The sequence below is a fragment of the Notechis scutatus genome, chromosome 4, assembly GCF_049901735.1.
Source record: "Notechis scutatus isolate UNSWTSFEM ecotype Mainland chromosome 4, rNotScu1.2, whole genome shotgun sequence".
NCBI classification, from domain to species: Eukaryota; Metazoa; Chordata; class Lepidosauria; order Squamata; family Elapidae; genus Notechis; species Notechis scutatus.
In genome coordinates this window covers 164,936,293-164,954,726 of record NC_142012.1, presented here as the reverse complement: position 1 = coordinate 164,954,726, position 18,434 = coordinate 164,936,293, and the positions used below count along the sequence as shown (strand labels likewise).

General features: G+C 49.2%; 1 protein-coding gene across 3 annotated transcripts in view; it reads left to right on the top strand.

Annotated features, from left to right (window-relative positions):
- The first annotated feature begins 8,392 nt into the window (after positions 1-8,392).
- PRSS56 (serine protease 56) overlaps positions 8,393-18,434 on the top strand; it is a 47,945-nt gene continuing 37,903 nt past the window's right edge. For 2 of the 3 annotated variants that reach the window (XM_087965540.1, XM_087965538.1), the window contains exons 1-3: positions 8,394-8,533; positions 10,283-10,444; positions 14,501-14,554. In XM_087965540.1, the coding sequence (XP_087821666.1) occupies positions 8,434-8,533; positions 10,283-10,444; positions 14,501-14,554 (316 nt within the window). In that variant the 5' untranslated portion in view covers positions 8,394-8,433. Of the gene's footprint in view, positions 8,534-10,282; positions 10,445-14,500; positions 14,555-18,434 lie in introns of all 3 variants that reach the window. The other variant, XM_087965539.1, reaches the window with a different exon arrangement.

Sequence of the window (18,434 nt, the reverse complement as noted above, 5' to 3'; positions counted from 1 at the left end):
GCCTTCCGTCCTTCCGAGGTGGGTAAAACGAGGACCCAGATTGTTGGGGGGCAAGAGGCTGACTCTGTAAACCACTTAGAGAGGGCTGTAAAAGCACCGTAAAGGGGTATAGAAGTCTTAAAGCGCTATTGCTAGAATTCTCTTCTCTGGTCTTGGGAGAACAAATTGTCTTTTGCACAGCTGGCCTAGGCAAGTTAATCAGCCTTAAATTAATTGGTTCACTCCGTTGTGTGAATCCGGCCCAAGCATTCAGAAACTCAGATCACGTACTGGGGGCTGTCTCTGCCCAATGCAATTGCTGGGGTTGGGTTTCAGGGGGCCTTGCTGCTCTCTGGGCGTGGTTGTTTTCTTGCAGCCATTTCAGTACCCAAACTAGGACTGATGATGTTACCTATTTGGGTCATGAAACGTCTGCAAGTAAACAACCAAGCTCAGAGCAGCAAGGACCCCATAGTCGTCCTCCTCTTCCTCCTCCTCCTCCTCCTCCTCCTCCTCCTCCTCCTCCTCCTCCTCCTCCTCCTCCTCCTCCTCCTCCTCCTCCTCCTTTCTACAAACCCCATTCCCTTCTAGCACTGATAATGTTACCTAGTTGGGTGATGAAACGTCTGCAAGTAAACAACCAAGCTCAGAGCAGCAAGGACCCCATAGTCGTCCTCCTCCTCCTCGTCCTCCTCCTTTCTACAAACCCCATTCCCTTCTAGCACTGATAATGTTACCTAGTTGGGTGATGAAACGTCCACAAGGAACCAACTGAGCTCAGAGAGCACCAAGGAACCACAGTCTTCCTCCCCCCCCCCCCCGGTTTGGGTCCCTAGGAGTGAGCAGGCGAACCAGATTTGCATTCAAAAGGACAATTTTTAGCGACCGTTCTGCTGCACGCCTGTCCATCCTCGCCATTTTCCCAAGCAAGGGGCCTCTACCTCCCCATCCTGATTGGGTGGGAGGCCACCACAGCTCCCGTTATAGGCTTAAGAGTAGCTTAACACTCTCTTGTTTTGCTTCCTGGGTGGGGAATTCTTCAATATTGTGATCTGGAGCTGGGCTCGGCAGTTTTAACGCTTCCCATCAAACCAAAACCGTGTTCCCACTTGAGATAAGCTGAACGGGCTATTGCCGGGAAGAGAGAGAGGGAGAGAAGAGAGAGAGAGAGGATGGAGAAAAGAAAGAGAAATGAGAGCAGAGAGAGGAGACGGAGAAAGAGAGAGGAGAGAGAGAGAAGAGAGAAAATCAGAGAAAAGAGAATGAGAGGAGAGAGAAAATGGAGAGAGTGAAAGAGAACAGAGAGAAGAGAGAGAGAGGAGGGGGGGAGAGGAGAGGAAAAAGAAAGAAGAGAGGAAAAGAAAGAGAAAGGAGAGCAGAGAGAGAGAAAACACAGGGGAGAGAGAAGAGAGCGAGAAGAAAGGAGAGAAAAGAGAAAAGAGAGAGAAGATGGAGAGAAGAGAGAGAGAGGAGAGGAGAGAGAGAAGATGGACAGAGAGAAAGAAGAGAGAGGAGATAGGAGAGAAGATGAAGATAAAAGAGAGGAGAGAGAGAAGAGAGAGAGAGAGAGAGAAAGGAAAAAGCAGAGAGAGAGAGAGGAGAGTGAGAAGAGAGAAAATGAGAGAAAAGAGAGTGAGAGGACAGAGAAGATGGAGAGAGTGAAAGAGAGAGAGAGAAGAGAGAGAGAGGAGGGGGAGAGGAGAGGAAAAGAAAGAAGAGAGAAAAGAAAGAGAGAAGAGAGGAAGAGAGAAGATGGAGAGAGGAAAGAGAGAGAGAGAGAGAGAGAGAGGAGGGGGAGAGGAGAGGAAAGAAAGAAGAGAGAAAAGAAAGAGAGAAGAGAGGGGAGAGAGAAGATGGAGAGAGTGAAAGAGAGAGAGAAGAGAGAGGAGGGGGGGAGGAGAGGAAAAAGAAAGAAGAGAGAAAAGAAAGAGAGAAGAGAGGGGAGAGAGTGAAAGAGAGAGAAGAGAGAGAGAGGAGGGGAGAGAGGAGAGGAAAAGAAAGAAGAGAGAAAAGAAAGAGAAAGGAGAGCAGAGAGAAAACATGGGGAGAGAGAAGAGAGTGAGAAGAAAGGAGAGAAAAGAGAGAAAAGAGAGAGGAGAGAGAGAAGATGGACAGAGAGAAAGAAGAGAGGGGAGAGAGAGAAGATGAAGACAGAGAGAAAGAAGAGAGGGAGAGATAAGAGGGGAGAGAGAGAAGATGGACAGAGAGAAGAAGAGAGAGCAGAGAAGATGAAAAAGAGAGAGAGAGAGAAAAGAGGGAAAAAGCAGGAGAGAGAGGGAGGGAGAGAGAGAGAAAGTTACTACAGTGGTGCTTCTCCCTGAAGTTATGATGGCAGAGCTTCAATCCAGCCCTGCAATCCAAACTTTGCCAAACCCCAGCAAATAGCTGCTGCCCTTCAGAACCCCACTTGACCACCCCTCCCAAGGGACACCCCCCCCACACAATTCCTCCTTTCCAGCGAGCCTCCTTCACCCGGTGCCTGCAAGAACTTCCGACTGGCCCGCTCAGCGTCTCCTCTCCTGAAGTGGCAGAGCGGGGGTGGCGGGGGGGAGGAGATTGGGGGGGAGACTGGGGAGGGGGGATCTGCTGGGAATGGGGTGGGAGTAGGGACAGATGCCCCTCTGCTGAGCCCCTCTGCCAATTGTCCCTTCTCTCCCAGAGCCCTTAATTGTCGCATGGAGTGTTTTCGACAATAGCCGCTTCTCCGGTGGATCAAAGGGCGTAATTGCAAGGAGCGCAGGGCTGGCTCTGAATAGCTGGCCCTAGAGGAAGAAGAAGGGGGGGACAAAGGCGAAGATGAAAAGCAGCGGCCTCCTCTTTGTTCTCCCTGTCACACAGAAACCACCCTCCCCCCACTGCCCCCAACACCGGCCCCGAGCAACTGCCAACGGGTGGAGGGGGACTCCTTTTCTCCAAAGCAAAGAGTTAGTCTCTGCCACGTTCACGCCTCGGTCCTGATTATCGAACTTATTCTAGTCCAGGGGTCGCCAACCTTTTGGGCCTCAAAACTCATCATTTTAAATCCCGCGGACCAGAGACCCTGGGAAAATCCCCCCCAAAAAAAAAACGTCTGCAGGAAATTTCCCCCATCCTGTTTTCCTGCGGATCGATCGTTCTTTATTTGGGAATGCAGGATACCGTCTCCAGCTCCGTTCTCAGAGGGAGAAAGAGAGAGAGAGAAAGAGAGACTTTTGGTTTCATGCAAGGAAAGCAGCAGGAGCTGCAGAAGTCTTTCTTTCTCTCCCCCAAACTCTGCCGGAAATGAGTCTTTGCCGGCGCAGCCTCTTGGAGCAGGAGGTCCCAAAGACTCATTTCTGGCAGAGTTTGGGGGAGAGAAAGAAAGATTTTTGCTGCTTTCCTTGCATGCAGCCAAAAGCAGAAGAAGAAAGAAACGGAAAGAAGCAGCTCGATGGCCAGGCGAGGCGTGTAGGGCGAGTGGGGCAAGTTCTCCCCTCCACCCTTTCCCCCTCCCCTCACTACCTCATGTTGTTGCAAGGGACGCAAGCCTTGGGTTCCCAATCAAAGTCGTAAGTTGAGGACTATCTCTGCCTTCCTCTGCATGGCAGCCTTGTCCTAGTGAACTCCTTCCCTTTTCTGGGAATGTTCCTCTCTGTTAGAGGCACCAAAATTACCCAGATGACATAAGGTCTCCTGCTGGAGCAGGGGGTTGGACTAGATGACCTCTGAGGTCCCTTCCAGCCCTGGATTTCTGTGCTATTTCAAAGGAGAAAAGCAACCTGGAACTAAGCAGGGGGGGGGTGGACTTGAAGACCTCCAAGGTCCCTTCCAAGGCTGTTATTCTGTTCTAAGGAGAAACTTCCTTAATAGCGAGGACAATTAACCAGTGGAACTCCTTGCCACCAGAAGATGTGGCTGCTTCCATCACTGGAAGTTTTTTAAGAAGACATTGGACAACCATTTGACTGAGATGGTATAGGGTCTCCTGCTTGAGCGGGGGTGGTGGTGGGGTGGACTAGAAGGCCTCTAGGGTCCCTTCCAACTCTGCTATTCTGTATCCCTGGCCTAGAGCATAAGGGAGGTGACATTGGCAGAAATATGCATGATTTGTTCCCTTGGCCAAAAGAGGGAGGAACGGTGGACACCGATAGACTCCAGAAAGAGTGCAGAGAAGAGCGACGAAGACGTCTGGAGTTAAACATAATGTTGGAAGAAATAATCTTCTGGGTTCAGGTCCAAGTGGGGAAAAAGACACTGGAAACATGGAGGCTGTTTGGAAAGATGGTTTAATGGTGGATAGGACGATCACATGGCTTGGAGCTCCAAAGTGAAAAGGAAGGACGATCACATGCTTCCAGGTGAAGGAAAAGATCAAAAAGATCCATTATTATTATTATTATTATTATTATTAATTATTATTATTATTATTATTATTATTATTATTATTATTATTATTATTATTATTATTATTATTATTATTATTATTATTATTTTTATTATTATTATTATTATTATTATTATTATTATTATTATTATTATTATTATTAATTATTATTGAGAGTGCCTGGGTTTTATACACTTTGTTGGGATTTGAATTGGAGCTTGGATTCTGATTGGTTGTCAGACTCCCATGAGGCCATGCAGGGGACAACTCTGTAGGCTGTCCTGAGTTCCAGGCTTGGTTGAGCCTTGCTGGGTGATGATGATGCACCGAAAGAGCTTTTGATCAATTGCTATAGCTTTACCCAGGGGTGGGATTCAAATTTTTTAACAACCGGTTCCGTGGGCGTGGCTTAGCTGGTGGGCGTGCCTTGGTGGTCATGTGACTGGGTGGACTTGGCGGTCTTGTTATTGGCTGGGCGTGGCCAACTCAACATCACCCACATCGAGGAACGCACCTCCTCGCCTGGCCTCTCGTGACTGTGGGGATGCTGCAACAGTCGTAAGTGTGAAAAATGGTCATAAGTCACTTTTTTCAGTGCCATTGTAACTTGGAATGGTCCCTCCACACAAGCAAAGTACCAGCAAAGGAGGGGGAAAAACTCCAGAGAAGTTCCTGAGAGAGGAAGTCTAGTCCTGCCAAGAATGTAATATGGGTTAACGGAGAGGCAGTTTCTGTAAGCAACACCAGAATGTTTCCTTCCTGCCTTCCTTACAGGATTAGCCCAGTAATTTCTTCTAACAACCGGTTCTCCGAACTGCTTAGAAGGTTAACAACCGGTTCTAGCAAATAGGTGCGAACTGGTAGAATCCCACCCCTGGGGGCATGCATTGCATTCTAGGTGCTTCCGCGCATGCAATTTTTGGCACAGGAGCCCAAAAAGGTTAGCCACCACTGTTCTAGAGTCTCAACATCTTTTTTACATCGTGGCAACCAAAACTGGATGCAGTATGCCAAGTGTGGCCTTACTAAGGCCTTATAAAGTGGTAGAATTCCACCCCTGGCTTTACCAGGAGATCTTTGTTATGTAAAGTATTCTGGCCCAGGCCTTCATAGCCCACCCATTAACAAAGGTGGGGGTGAGTTTCTGCTTCTGAGTTTCTACTCTTTTCAGAGGAAATATTCTGCCTTTTTAATATTTCCCAGGATATTTCGATTTTCTGGGAGAGGGGTGGGTGCTAATTTTCTACCATAGGATGAACGATGGAGGGAACGAAGATATCTCTAATGAAGTGAAGAACTAGGATGGACATGAGAGCATATTCTAGTATTTGAAGGGCTGCCCCAAAGAAGAGGCAGTCAAGCTATTCTCCAAAGCACCGGAAGGCAGGAGAAGAAGCAATGGAGGGAAACTAATCCAGGAGAGAAGCAACCTGGAAGGAAGGAAGGAAGGAAGGACAATTAACTGGCGGAAGGGAAGCTGCTTTCAAAAGTTATGGGTGTTTCATCACTGGAGACTTTTAAGAAGAGACTGGACAGTCACGGCTCTGAAATGGTATAGGACAGTGGTGGCTAACCTTTTGGGGCTCCTGTGCCGGAAATTGTGCCTGCGCTCACGTGCCAGCACCCAGAAGACAATGCGCGCAGACCCCCCCATGGCCCCTGCGCATGCGCGCACGATTCCCCTCCCCCACTGCCGCCCCCTTACCTGCACTGTGCACGCCTCCCGGCTGATTTTCGGCCTGTTCGAGGCCTTTTGCCGCCTCCTAGAGGCTCGAGGGAAGCTTCTGCAGCCTCTGGAGGCCGAAAAAACAGGCCCGTTTGGTCACTTCCGGTATTTCCGGAAATACCGGAAGTGACGAAACGGGCCCGTTTTTCAGCCTTCAAAGGCTGCAGAGGCTTCCCTCGAGCCTCTGGGACGCCCAAAAAGGCCACGAATAGGTGGAAATCCGCTGGGAGGCGCGCACATGCGCAATTCAGGTAAGTTTGCCTGGGGCTCGTGTGCCGGCACACATGACATAGGTTCGCCATCACAGGTATAGGATCTCCTGCTTGAGCAGGGGGTAGGACTAGATGACCTCCAGGGTATCTTCCAGCTCTATTCTGATTGTTTCATCAGCGCTCAAAGGCTTGTTCAGCCTTGGACCAAAAAATGGGAAATAAAAACAACCAAGGTTAATCCTAACCAAGCCTAGGATTCAGGTAGTCCTTGGTTTATAACCACAGTTAAGCCCAAAATTTCCACAGCTAAGCAAATGAAGTGGTGAAATGCACTTTTTGCTCCATTTTAGGACCTTTCTCTAGCCACCGTTGTTAAGTGAATCCTTGCAGTCATTTCAGCTAGGAACACGGTTGTTAAGCGAATCTGGGCTGCCCACCACCTTGTCTTTGCTTGTCAGAGGGTTGCAAAAGAGATCCACGGGACTCCGGGAGAGCGCAACCGTCATAAATATGAGTCAGTTGCCAAGCGTTGGAATTTTCTTCATGTGACTGCAGGGAAGTGTGAAAAACGGTCAGACATCCATTTTTCCCCCCCCAGGGCCGTTCTTAACTTTTGGTCACTAAACAAAGCATTGTAAGTCGAGGATTACCTGTATTCAAACATAATACACCAAACCTTTAAAAAAAAAAAACACCACTCAGTATGCAAAGCTAACAGAGGCTATGCCTGTTGTGTGAATGCATTAACCGGGTTATTGCCTGATCTCAGTTTAAGGCAGAGGTCTCCAAACTTGGCCACTTTAAGATGGGTGGACTTCAACTCCCAGAATTCTCCAGCGAGGCAGAGCTGGCTGGAGAATTCTGGGAGTTGAAGTCCACATGTCTTAAAGTAGCCAAGTTTGGGGAACCATGGTTTAAGGTTTCCTGGGAATCCTCAATAGGGGAGAACCCAATTCTTTGACCAGGTTAGGAGTGATGTGTCCAGGCTTCACTTAACGAGGAGCGAGGACACTGCCTCAACCCTGATCCCGGCAGCTTCCATTTTCCGGAGGGTCTAACAGATCAATAGAATTGGAAGGGATCCCGAAGGTCATCTAGTCCAACCCCCTGTTCAAGCAGGAGACCTGCTTACACCATTTCTGACAGAGGGCAGTCCAGTCTCTTCTTGAAAGCTTCCAGGGATGAAGCTCCCACAATTTCCGAGGGCAACTTCTGTTCCAATTGAATATAGATTCATAGAAGTGGAAGGGACCCTGAAGGTCATCTAGACAAACCCCCTGTTCAAGCAGAAGACCTTACACCATTTCTGACAGAGGGCAGTCCAGTCTCTTCTTGAAAGCTTCCAGGGATGAAGCTCCCACAATTTCCGAGGGCAACTTCTGTTCCAATTGAATATAGATTCATAGAAGTGGAAGGGACCCTGAAGGTCATCTAGACAAACCCCCTGTTCAAGCAGAAGACCTTACACCATTTCTGACAGAGGGCAGTCCAGTCTCTTCTTGAAAGCTTCCAGGGATGAAGCTCCCACAATTTCCGAGGGCAACTTCTGTTCCAATTGAATATAGATTCATAGAAGTGGAAGGGACCCTGAAGGTCATCTAGACCAACCCCCCGCTCAATCAGGAGACCCTTACCCATTTCTGACAGATGGCTGTCCAGTCTCTTTTTGAAAGCCTCCTACGCATGATTTCCCACCCCCTCCCCAAATAAAAGGCACCCACGGGGGTGGGATGAGGGCAGAAGGAAAGCCCCCCCAACCTTGCGTGCCGAGATGGAGGTCGGGCTTTTTAAGCAAGCGGGTCGGCTGAGCGATCGTGTGAACCCGTTTCAACCCCGCTCCCCCCGCCCTTATGTGTGGAGCCCTGGCGTGCCCCCTCCCCGCTGCCAAGGCGGGCAGCTGCTGCTTGTCCCCCATTGAAAGCGATCCAGGGCGGCCGCCGCCTCTGATCGAGCCTTTGATGGGACCGGGCAACAATGGGTCCCATTCAGCGCAGGGCAGCGCCCGGCTCCCTTCCAGGGCTTAATGAAGCGCAGCCGGGGCTCTGCACCCGCCCGGCCATGGGAAAAGGGCGCCCCCCGCTCTCCGCCGGGGCCGCGCGAGGATATATAGCCGCTCCCGTCGCCCCGGAGCCGGAGTCCTTCTGCCGCCGCCGCCGCCGCCGCCGCCCCGGGCCATGGAGCCTCCGCTGCTCCTGCTGCTCCTGCTGCTCCCCCGTAGAACGGACCCGGCCCCCGCCAAGGAGCTCTTCCCCCTGCCCGCCAGCGTCTTGCGAGGTAAGAGCGGCCCGTTCGGCAGCCTTCTAGTCCTCATGGAGGCCGGTCTACGTGGCTCTGTCTCCAGACAAGTTCTTTCCCCCTTTACCATCAGAGTATTGCCAAGTTCAGAGGGGCTGGAAGGTGTCTAGTCCTCATTGAGGCCACCTGCATGCCCCCTCCCCAAGGAGCTCTCCCCCGCCCGCCCCCCGCCAGCGTCTTGCGAGGTAAGAGCGGCCGTTCGGCAGCCTTCTAGTCCTCATGGAGGCCGGTCTATGTGGCTCTTTCCCGCCTGCCTACCAGAGTCTTTTGCCAAGTTAAAAGGGGCTGGAAGGTGTCTAGTCCTCATTGAGCTCTTCCCCTGCCTGCTAGCAACTTGCAAGGTAAGAGAGGCCGACAGCCTTCTAGTCCTCATGGAGGCCAGTCCATGGGGCTTGCTGTCTCTCCAGACAAGGAGCTCCCCCCACCCCATTACCATCAGAGTCTTGCGGCTGGGAGGCATCTAGTCCTCATTAAGGCCACCTAGCATGCCCCCCAGAAGCTCTTTCCTCTGCCGGCTAGTGTTCTCCAGCTAGCAGCCTTCTAGTCATCATGGAGGCCAGTCCATGTGGCTCTCTGTCTCGGATGAGGAGCTCCCCCTTACCATCAGTCTTGTGGCTGGAAGGCATCTAGTCTCACTGAGGCCACCTGAGTCTTTCCTCCAGTGTCTTGAATGAGAGCAGCGCAGCCTTCTAGTCATCATGGAGGCCAGTGGGCTCTTTTCCCTCACCTGAGTTTTTGTGAAGGAGTGGCTGGACCTGCTATCCCTTGCCACCTCATGCCCTCCCCCAGCTCTTTCCCCTGCTGGCTAGTGTCTTGAAGCCAGCAGCCTTCTAGTTCTCATTGAGGGCCAATCCACAAGGCTCCCTCAGCAGCAAGGAGTTCATTCCCCTCCCTACCAGCCTCTTGCGAGGTAAGCAAGCCATCTAGTCCTCATTGAGGCTGGTCCATGTCTATATGGCTCTCTCCCAGGCGAGGAGCTCTTCCCCCTCCCCTCCAGAGTCTTTTTTGAAGTAAGAGTGACTGGAAGGTGTCTAGTCCTCATTGAAGCCGATCTTAACAGTTCCTTCTCCTGACAAGCAACTCTCACCCCCCCTCCTTATCAACGTCTTACAAGGTAAGAGCAGCTGGCAGGCTTCTAGTTCTCATTGAGGGCCAATCCAGGCTGGCCCTTTAGGCCAGCTTTGAGGCCAGTGTCCTCCAGCTGTCATTCAGGCCAGTTCAGTCCTGTCCTTAAGCAGAGCAAAGTAGTCTGGGTTGGGATTTTTAAGAACAAAAATCCAAATTTCCCCCTTTTTAATTTGTTTGTTGCAAGGTGTTTTTCTTCTAATAGAAAGAATGAATGGATTCTCGCCATAATTGTCAAAGCATTACAACCTGGGGGGAGGAGGAGGAGCTGAGATGTCTGAAGAAAAAGTCCAATTTTGCCCCTTCAAACTTGGCAAGTTTAAGACGGGCGGACTTCAACTCCCAGAATTCCCGAGCTAACATGACAGGAGGAGGAGGAGGAGGAGGAGGAGGAATTCTGGGAGTTGAAGTCCCCCTGTCTTAAAAGTTGCCAAATTTGGAGATGCCCTGCTGTAGGATATATTTCCCCCTTTGGGCTGATGGGCCGGGAAGCCTGTTGCATGCCATGCGCTGTTTGCTTTCTGACAGAGTAACAGAGTCGGAAGGGACCCTGTAGGTCATCTAGTCCAACCCACTGTTCAGCTTTGTCCACCTCTCCCGCAGCGTTGTCCAGCCGCGGCACCTTGGTGCTTGAAGCTGCCATGAAGGCCGCCCTGCTTTCCCTGGAGGAGGCCCTGTCGGAGCACGGCCGGCGCCTGCAGGAGTGCCAGCGGTGCGGATTCTGCCATGTGGGGGACTGCGGGAATCGGAGCAGGCCTTGTACCCGTAAGCTGAGAGTTTCTTCCTTCCTCTCTTCCACCCTTTCCCCCTCATTTCATTTTTTCCTCTCCCTTCTTTCCTCCCTCCCTCCCTTCTTTCCTCTCATTTCCTTCCTTCCTCCTTGCTTCCTTTCTTTCCTCTCATTTTCTTCCCTTTGATCCTCCCTCCCTCCCTTCTTTCTTTCCTCTCCTTTCCTTCCTTTCTTCCTTACTCCTTTCTTTCCTCTTATTTTCCTTCCTTCTTTCAATCCCTCTTCTTTCCCTTCTTTCTTTCCTCTCCTTTCCTTCCTTTCTCCAACATGCCTTTCTTTCCTCTTATTTTCCTGCCTTCCTTCCATCCTTCTTCCTTCTTTCTTTCCTCTCATTTGCTACCTCACTCCCCATTCATTTCCTCTCATTTCCTTCCTTCCTTCAATCCTTCCTCCCTTCTTTCTTTCCTCTCATTTCCCTTCCTTCCTTCTTCCCTCATTTCTTTCCTCTCATTTCCTTTCCTCACGCCCTTCTTTCCTCTTATTTTCCTTCCTTCAATCCTTCCTTCCTCCCTTCTTTCTTTCCTCTCATTTGCTTCCTCCCTGCCTCATTCATTTCTTTCCTCTCATTTCCCTTCCTTCCTCCCTCCTCCCTCATTTCCTCCCTCCCTCCCTTCTTTCTTTCCTCTCATTTCCTTCCTTCCTCCCTGCCTCCTTTCTTTCCTCTTATTTTCCTTCCTTCCTCCCTACTTTTTCTTTCCCTCTCATTTCCTTCCCTTTGATCCTTCGTCCCTCCCTTCTTTCTTCCCTCTCCTTCCTTTCTCTCTCCCTCCTTTCTTTCCTCTTATTTTCCTTCCTTCCTTCTTCCCTCATTTCTTTCCTCTCATTTCCCTTCCTCACGCCCTTCTTTCCTCTTATTTTCCTTCCTTCAATCCTTCCTTCCTCCTCCCTTCTTTCTTTCCTCTCATTTGCTTCCTCCCTGCCTCATTCATTTCTTTCCTCTCATTTCCCTTCCTTCCTCCCTCCCTCCCTCATTTCCTCCCTCCCTCCCTTCTTTCTTTCCTCTCATTTCCTTCCTTCCTCCCTGCCTCCTTTCTTTCCTCTTATTTTCCTTCCTTCCTCCCTACTTTTTTCTTTCCTCTCATTTCCTTCCCTTTGATCCTTCGTCCCTCCCTTCTTTCTTCCCTCTCCTTCCTTTCTCTCTCCCTCCTTTCTTTCCTCTTATTTTCCTTCCTTCCTTCAATCCTTCTTCCCTCCCTTCTTTCTTTCCTCTCATTTCCCTTCCCTCCTTCCCTCTCTCTACTTCAGTGCTTGCTCCCGCTCCACAAAGACGGCTGGCTGTGTGCAACGAAAGCAACAACCCAGCCAACAGGAGTCCATCGCAACGGCACACGGGAACGTCACCGGCTCCCGGGAGCCCTCCGCTCCGTCTCCCATCCACAGCAAGGCGTGGGGATGTTCCGTGTTCTGATGACGCCACTGTTGCAACCCAAGGCCCTCTGGCACACTTTCCCATTTTGCGGCTTTTCAGAAAGGCTGAAGGGCCGATGCCAGCCCTCAGGGTTTTCCATGGCACGTGCCCCCAAAGCGTAGGAGGCCGCCTGTCCCCTCTAAAACCTCAGGCCCTTGTCCAAATCCTCCCCCCCCGTCCCTGCTGAGATTTGCACACTCAACAGGCCGATTGGATTCTTTTGGGTAGTGCAACGACTTTCTCCGTGCTTTCGCGGCACAGTTTTCTTATCCCTGTGGTTGTGCGGGGGGGGGGGGGGGGGAATCCGCGCAAATCCCTCCTCCCATTCCCCTTGAACCAGCCAGCAACGTGGACTCCCCGGGGATAAAAGTACAGAGGGATCCCATGCATTGTTCCTATTGAGATTTGCACACTCAACTTGCCGATTTGATCCTTTTTGGGAGTGCAACAACTTTCAAGGATGGGCAGCAACAACACGTCAGTTGTGACCTGTGACACCGGTGATACAAATGGTTCAAATTAAATTGTCTGGGCGACGTCATGGATGACACCCTTGTGTCTTCTGTGGGTTGCCCGTGGATGGACCAAGTCCCTGTCCCCACCCATAGAGGTCACTAGCATTCCTTTTGGGGTCCCCCAAAGGCCAGGCAAAGAGAAAATGGATGGAAAATGCGGAGCTTTTAATTTACATATTTTTTTTCCTTAAATCTATGTATATAAAAGCGAAATACCCCTCACGCATCATCACAAAATCTCTAGAACTGTAAAGCCTACAAAATTGAAATTTGGCACGTATGTTACTCTTGGCTTCTAGATGCTCACTAAGAAAGGATTTTTTGAAATGACCATCAGAGCATTAGTATTTCCTATATTATTATTATTATTAACACGCTCTGATGCTAAGGAGTTCTACTCCCCCCACCACCTGAAAAGAAATCCGTGCCAAATGCAAATGCAAGCAGAGGAGAGGAGTTTCAGTGTCAGTTTCAGAGCAGCAAGCAGCTTTAGTACAGAGCAGTTGAGCTAAGCCACGCCCAGGCTCCTTGCTGTCTCCTCCTTGCTCACACGGCAAATACTGTTTCAGTTTCCAAACAGCCCTCAACTCTCTGACAGGATGCTAGCCAGATGAATACCGATGGATGCTGGTAGGCAGAGGCACCAATTTTCTCCCCCTTATTTTTCTCCCCCAAAACTTGCCCGATCACATAGTTTCGTAGCGAAAAACCGGTACCTTGCTAGTTTTCAAATAAGATCCCCTTTCAGCTCGGATTCCCTGAAACCCTTTAAAAAAAAAAGTTCTAGTGGTTTATAGCAACCCAGAATTAATTCTTTCCATCAGGGATATTCATTTTGAAATTTCAGGATTGGGGTGTGTACCTCAAAACCCTCCGTTCCTTCCTTAAAATTGCCCCAGAAAATGGACTCGGCCGCACGCTACAGCAATTGCCTTAATTCCCATTTAATGAATGCAATATTTACACTGAGATTAAATTAAAGCCAGCATAGGTTAGGTTTCCATTGGGAATGTCTTCCTTTCCAAGCTCACGCCCTCGCTCTCAGTCCCTGGCATGCCTTCCATCCAAATGATTAATCCCGGGGGGTCCTCGAATTACGACCACAATTGAGCCGGAAACTTCTGTGGCTGAGTGAAACATTTGTTCGGTGAGTTTGGTCTCGCTTTACGCCCTTTCTCGCCGCAGTTGTTGAGTGAATCATGGCAGTGTTAAGCTCGTCACACAGTCGCTAAGTGTTCTGATCCAAACCCTTTTCCAATAAGACAAACAGTAACCAAAGGGAACAGAAACCTTTTAATGAGTCTTACAAATCCTCGGTTAAAAGGCTGCTGCAAACTAATTAAGTTTGATAAGCACAAACCTTGCCAAAACTGTATGAGACGGCCAAGAATCACAGATAAGAAATATTTCACAGCACAAGAGTCTTCAAATACCAACTTCAAATACTGTAATGTCCACGAGGCTGAGTTTCAAAACATCTTTGCTTCCTGCAAAGAACATTCGCTGCACAGTTGCCTTTTATGTTCTTGAAGGAGGGGCCATTACCTTGCAGCCTTACTCCCGAGTCGCCTGTGCTGTTGTAGCTGCTCTTTCCTGTGAGCAATCCTGCGTGCACTCACACTTGGCACAGGCTCCTCGGGAACCTCCTCATCGCTGCTGCCAGCCCCCACAATCTCTGAAGGCAGCAGTCCACTCCCTAATGGTCCTGGCCCCTCATCTGACTCCTCGCTCTCCTCAGCCGTCTGCACCTGCTCCTGGCTAACCACAACACTAAGTGAATCTGGCTTCCCCATTGATTTGGCTGATCCAAAGGTTGCAAAAGGGGACACTGCAACCGTCATAAATATGAGTCAGTTGTCAAGCATCTGAATTTCGATCACGTGACCATTGTGGATGCCGCAACGGTTGTAAGTGTGAAGTCCTAAGTCACTCTTCTCAGTGCCATTGTGACTTCAAACAGGCACTAAACGAACCGTTGTAAATTGTGGATTGCCTGTAACATAAAAATTAGGGTTTGTGCATTCTTGTCCCAAAATTGAAAGCTGGTTGTGTAGGAGGGCTGCAGGGGGACGTGGTTGATTTTGTGTCATTTCCTTATTCACTTGCAGAGCTGGGAAACGATGTGGAGGATTCGAACTCAGTGGCCGATCCGCCTGTTCCAGGTTAGACCTCCTTGCCACGCATGACAACTGTCCTCAAGACAGTACAGGTAGTCCTTGACTTACAGCCATTTCCCACCGCTGTGAGACATTCGCTCCATGAGTTTTGCCCCATGTTACGACCTTTCTAGCCACCGTCGTTAAGCGAATCACTGCAGCAGATACGTGAGTTGTTAAGCAGTTGTTAAGCGGATCTGGCTTCCCCGTTGACGTTGCCTGTCAGAAGGTCGCAAAAGGGGATCACGGCACGATCCCCAGGAAGCTGCAACGGTCACAAGTCTGAACCAGTTGCCAAGCGTCTGAATTTTGATTGCGTGACCCCGGGGGACAGGGCAACCATCATAACTACGAATCAACTGCCAAGCGTCTAAATTTTGATCCAAGGACCAAAGTTTGTCCCTGTGAAAAAAAAGATGGTAAGCAGGGGTGGGATTCTACCGGTTCAGCCCGGTTCAGCTCAACCGGTAGTTCCGAGGATCAACTGGGAGCAAACCAGTTTGGTTACACGGTTGAATCACACCCCTGATTGTAAGTCCCTTTCTTCAGTGCCGTCATAACTTCAAGCGGCCGCCAAGGGAACTGTTGTAAGTTCGAGGACTACCGGTAATAGGCAGTATCGCCCAGTGGGTGGAGGGAAGACGAGAATCCCATGTCATTCATCTTACTTACTTTATTTTATTGTCATTGCACCTCGCACAACGAAATCAAACACCATCTTCAGTGCACGTCATAACCAAGAAAATCAACACAAACACACATCCTTCACCCTCCACACGTTGAATTGAAAACCCCCGACAACACTGCAGTAGACAGTAGAATTCAATAGAGCTACTGCCTTGCGATAGAAGCTGTTTTTCGGCCTGTTCGTCTGATGAAAAGAAGGACTAAGGGTGACATGATAGCAGTGTTCCAATATTTCAGGGTCTGCCACAAAGGAGAGGGAGTCAAACTATTCTCCAAAGCACCCGAAAAGAAGCAACAGGTGGAAACTAAACAATGAGAGAAGCAACCTAGAACTAAGGAGAAATTTCCTGACTATTAGAACCATTAACCAGTGGAGCAACTTGTTTTCAGAAGTTGTGAATGCTCCAACATTGGAAGTTTTTAAAGAAGAGATTGGACAACCATTTGTCTGAAATGGTGTAGGGTTTCCTGCTTGTGCAGAGGGTTGGACTAGAACTGTGATGGTGAACCTATGGCACATGTGTCACACAGAGCCATTTGTGCCGGAATGTGAGCTGCAGGAAAATTTACCTCACTGCGCATGCGCGCACCTCACAGCTGATTTTCGGCGGGTTTGAGGCCTTTTTTTGGCCTCCCAGAGGCTTGAGGAAGGCTTCTGCAGGCTTTGCAGGCCGAAAATTAGGCCTGTTTCATCACTTCCTGTTTTTCCGACAATACTGGAAGTGACAAAACGGGGCTAGTTTTCCGCCTGCAAAGCCTGCAGAAGCCTTCCTCAAGCCTCTGGGAGGCCAAAAAAAGGCCTCAAACCCGCCGAAAATCAGCTGCAAGGCGCAGTGCAGTTAAGGGGGTGGGTGGGTTGGGATTGCGCACGCATGTGTAGTGGGCATGGGTGGATGCGCATTGCCTTCTGGTTGCTGGCGCGTGAGCGCGAGTCTGCAAGCATGCACACAATTTTTGGCACAGGATCCCAAAAAGGATAGCCACCACTGGACTAGAAGATCTTCAAGGTCCCTTCCAACTCTATTCTGATTCTGATTCTGCTAGATGGCCAGGAGCTGGAGCAAGACCCCATTGTGTAGCACCTGGGTCTCGAACCCGGGTTGACAGCTCTCCAGCTGACAAGCTCAGTGTCTTTAGTTTACTTTATGGCCATTGCCCCTCGTACAACAAAATTAAATGCCATCTTCAGTGTACATGATAACTATGAAAATAAACACAAAGACACATCCTTCACACTCCACACATTGAATTGAAAACCCCCGACACCGCACCAACACTGCACTATATAGCAGAATTCAAGAGAGCTACTGCCCTGGGATAGAAGCTGTTTTTCAGCCTGTTTGTGCTTGTTTTTAATATTCTGTACCGCCTGCCAGATGGTAATAGTTCAAAAAAAGGGTTCTCAGGATGAGATGGAACTTGGAGAATGTTTTGAACTTTCTTAAGGCAGTGGGAGCTGTAAAACTCTTCCAAAGAGGGGAGAGGGCAACCCATGATCTTATAGTGGACTATATAGAAGGAACAGATCAGATATCCAGCCCTTGCTTATCAATGGTGACCGAGGGAAGCAAGTGGCCGATTGCAAGTTTCTGAGTGTTACCCTAAAAGAGGACCTGACCTGGGGGGGCTCACATTGCAGCCCTGGTCAAAAGGGCCCAGCAGAGATTATACCACCTGAGACTTCTTAGGAAACAACAACTGGATGGAAAACTGCTGGTGACCTTCTACCGCTGCACCATAGAGAGAATTTTAACATACTGCACCTGTGTATGGTTTGCCAATTGCACAGAGGAAGAAAGGACAGCACTCCAGAGGGTTAACATCATTACTCAGAAGAACATTTGGTTGTGTGTGCACGTGTGAGGTTGGATCGCATGCGGTGCGATGGCCCCATTCTCTGTCGCAGCCTCGGGCCCTCAGCGGGGATCTGGAGAAACAGACCAGGCCGATGCGCCAGTGTTTGCTTCCCCGCTGTTTTTGTTTTAGCGAGGTCAGTGTTGGGTCTGAAGGGGCCGCCAAGCTGAATGCTGACCTTTACGGGACAGTCAGCCTCTTAATGGGGATTAAGCTTGACAGAGGGCAGCAGAAGGATCCTTGTTCCCAGACAGCGACCGGCGGCTGCCCGGCATTCTCTCTCAGAGGCAACAACGTATTCACAAAATGGCGCCTAGAATAGGGATTGGGCAATTAATTTTCCTCACATAGCAATAGGGACAATAACATTTAGGCTCGTCTAAATGTTATTTCAGCAAGGGGTTCTCTGCCCGGTTGCTGGATGGGCCTGGCCACGGTGGGATGGCCTATCAACTGAGCTTCAGCTGAGCTTGAAAAACAGGATACAAAGCACAGCCTAAACACCGGGCAGGCGAATGGGCCCAACAGCCGATCGTTGGAGCTGCCGGGTCTCCTGAACCAGCCTGAACCGGTAGAATCCCACCCCTGTTGTTAAGGGAATCTGGCTTCCCCACTGACTTTGCTTGTCAGAAAGTCGCAAAACTGAGTCACTTGCCAGGTATCACGTGACCATGGGGGATGCCGTGTGAGGTAATGGTCGTGTGAAAAATGGTCATAAGTCCCTTTTTTTCAGAGGCGTTGTTGAGATTGGCATATGTGGGACTGATTGGGGTAGATTGTAGGGGTGATACTGAAATATAATTTCATCATATTTTATTCATTTATATATATAAAATAAATTATTGTATTTTGTCCCAATTTCGTTTTAACCTGGATTTTATTCCCATTTCCTTTGAAAATTGTATTTTGTCCCAATTTCGTTTTAACCTGGATTTTATTCCCATTTCATTTGAAAATTGTATTTTGTCCCAATTTCGTTTTAACCTGGATTTTATTCCCATTTCATTTGAAAATTGTATTTTGTCCCAATTTCGTTTTAACCTGGATTTTATTCCCATTTCATTTGAAAATTGTATTTTGTTCCATATTCCTTTTAAACTTGATTTTATTCCCACTTCCTTTGAAATTGTAGTTTGTTCCAATTTCATTTTAAACTGTATTTTATTCCCCAATTCCATTTCTAAATTGTTTTTTTTTTAAATCAGATTTTAGTCATAACTTGTGTCTGGAAATTTGCACTTTGATATGACCCAAGGGCTAATCAATAAAGTTTAAGTAAACTAAACAGTGGCGTCGTAACTTCGAACGGTCCTAAATGAACTGTCGTAAGTCGAGGACTACCTGT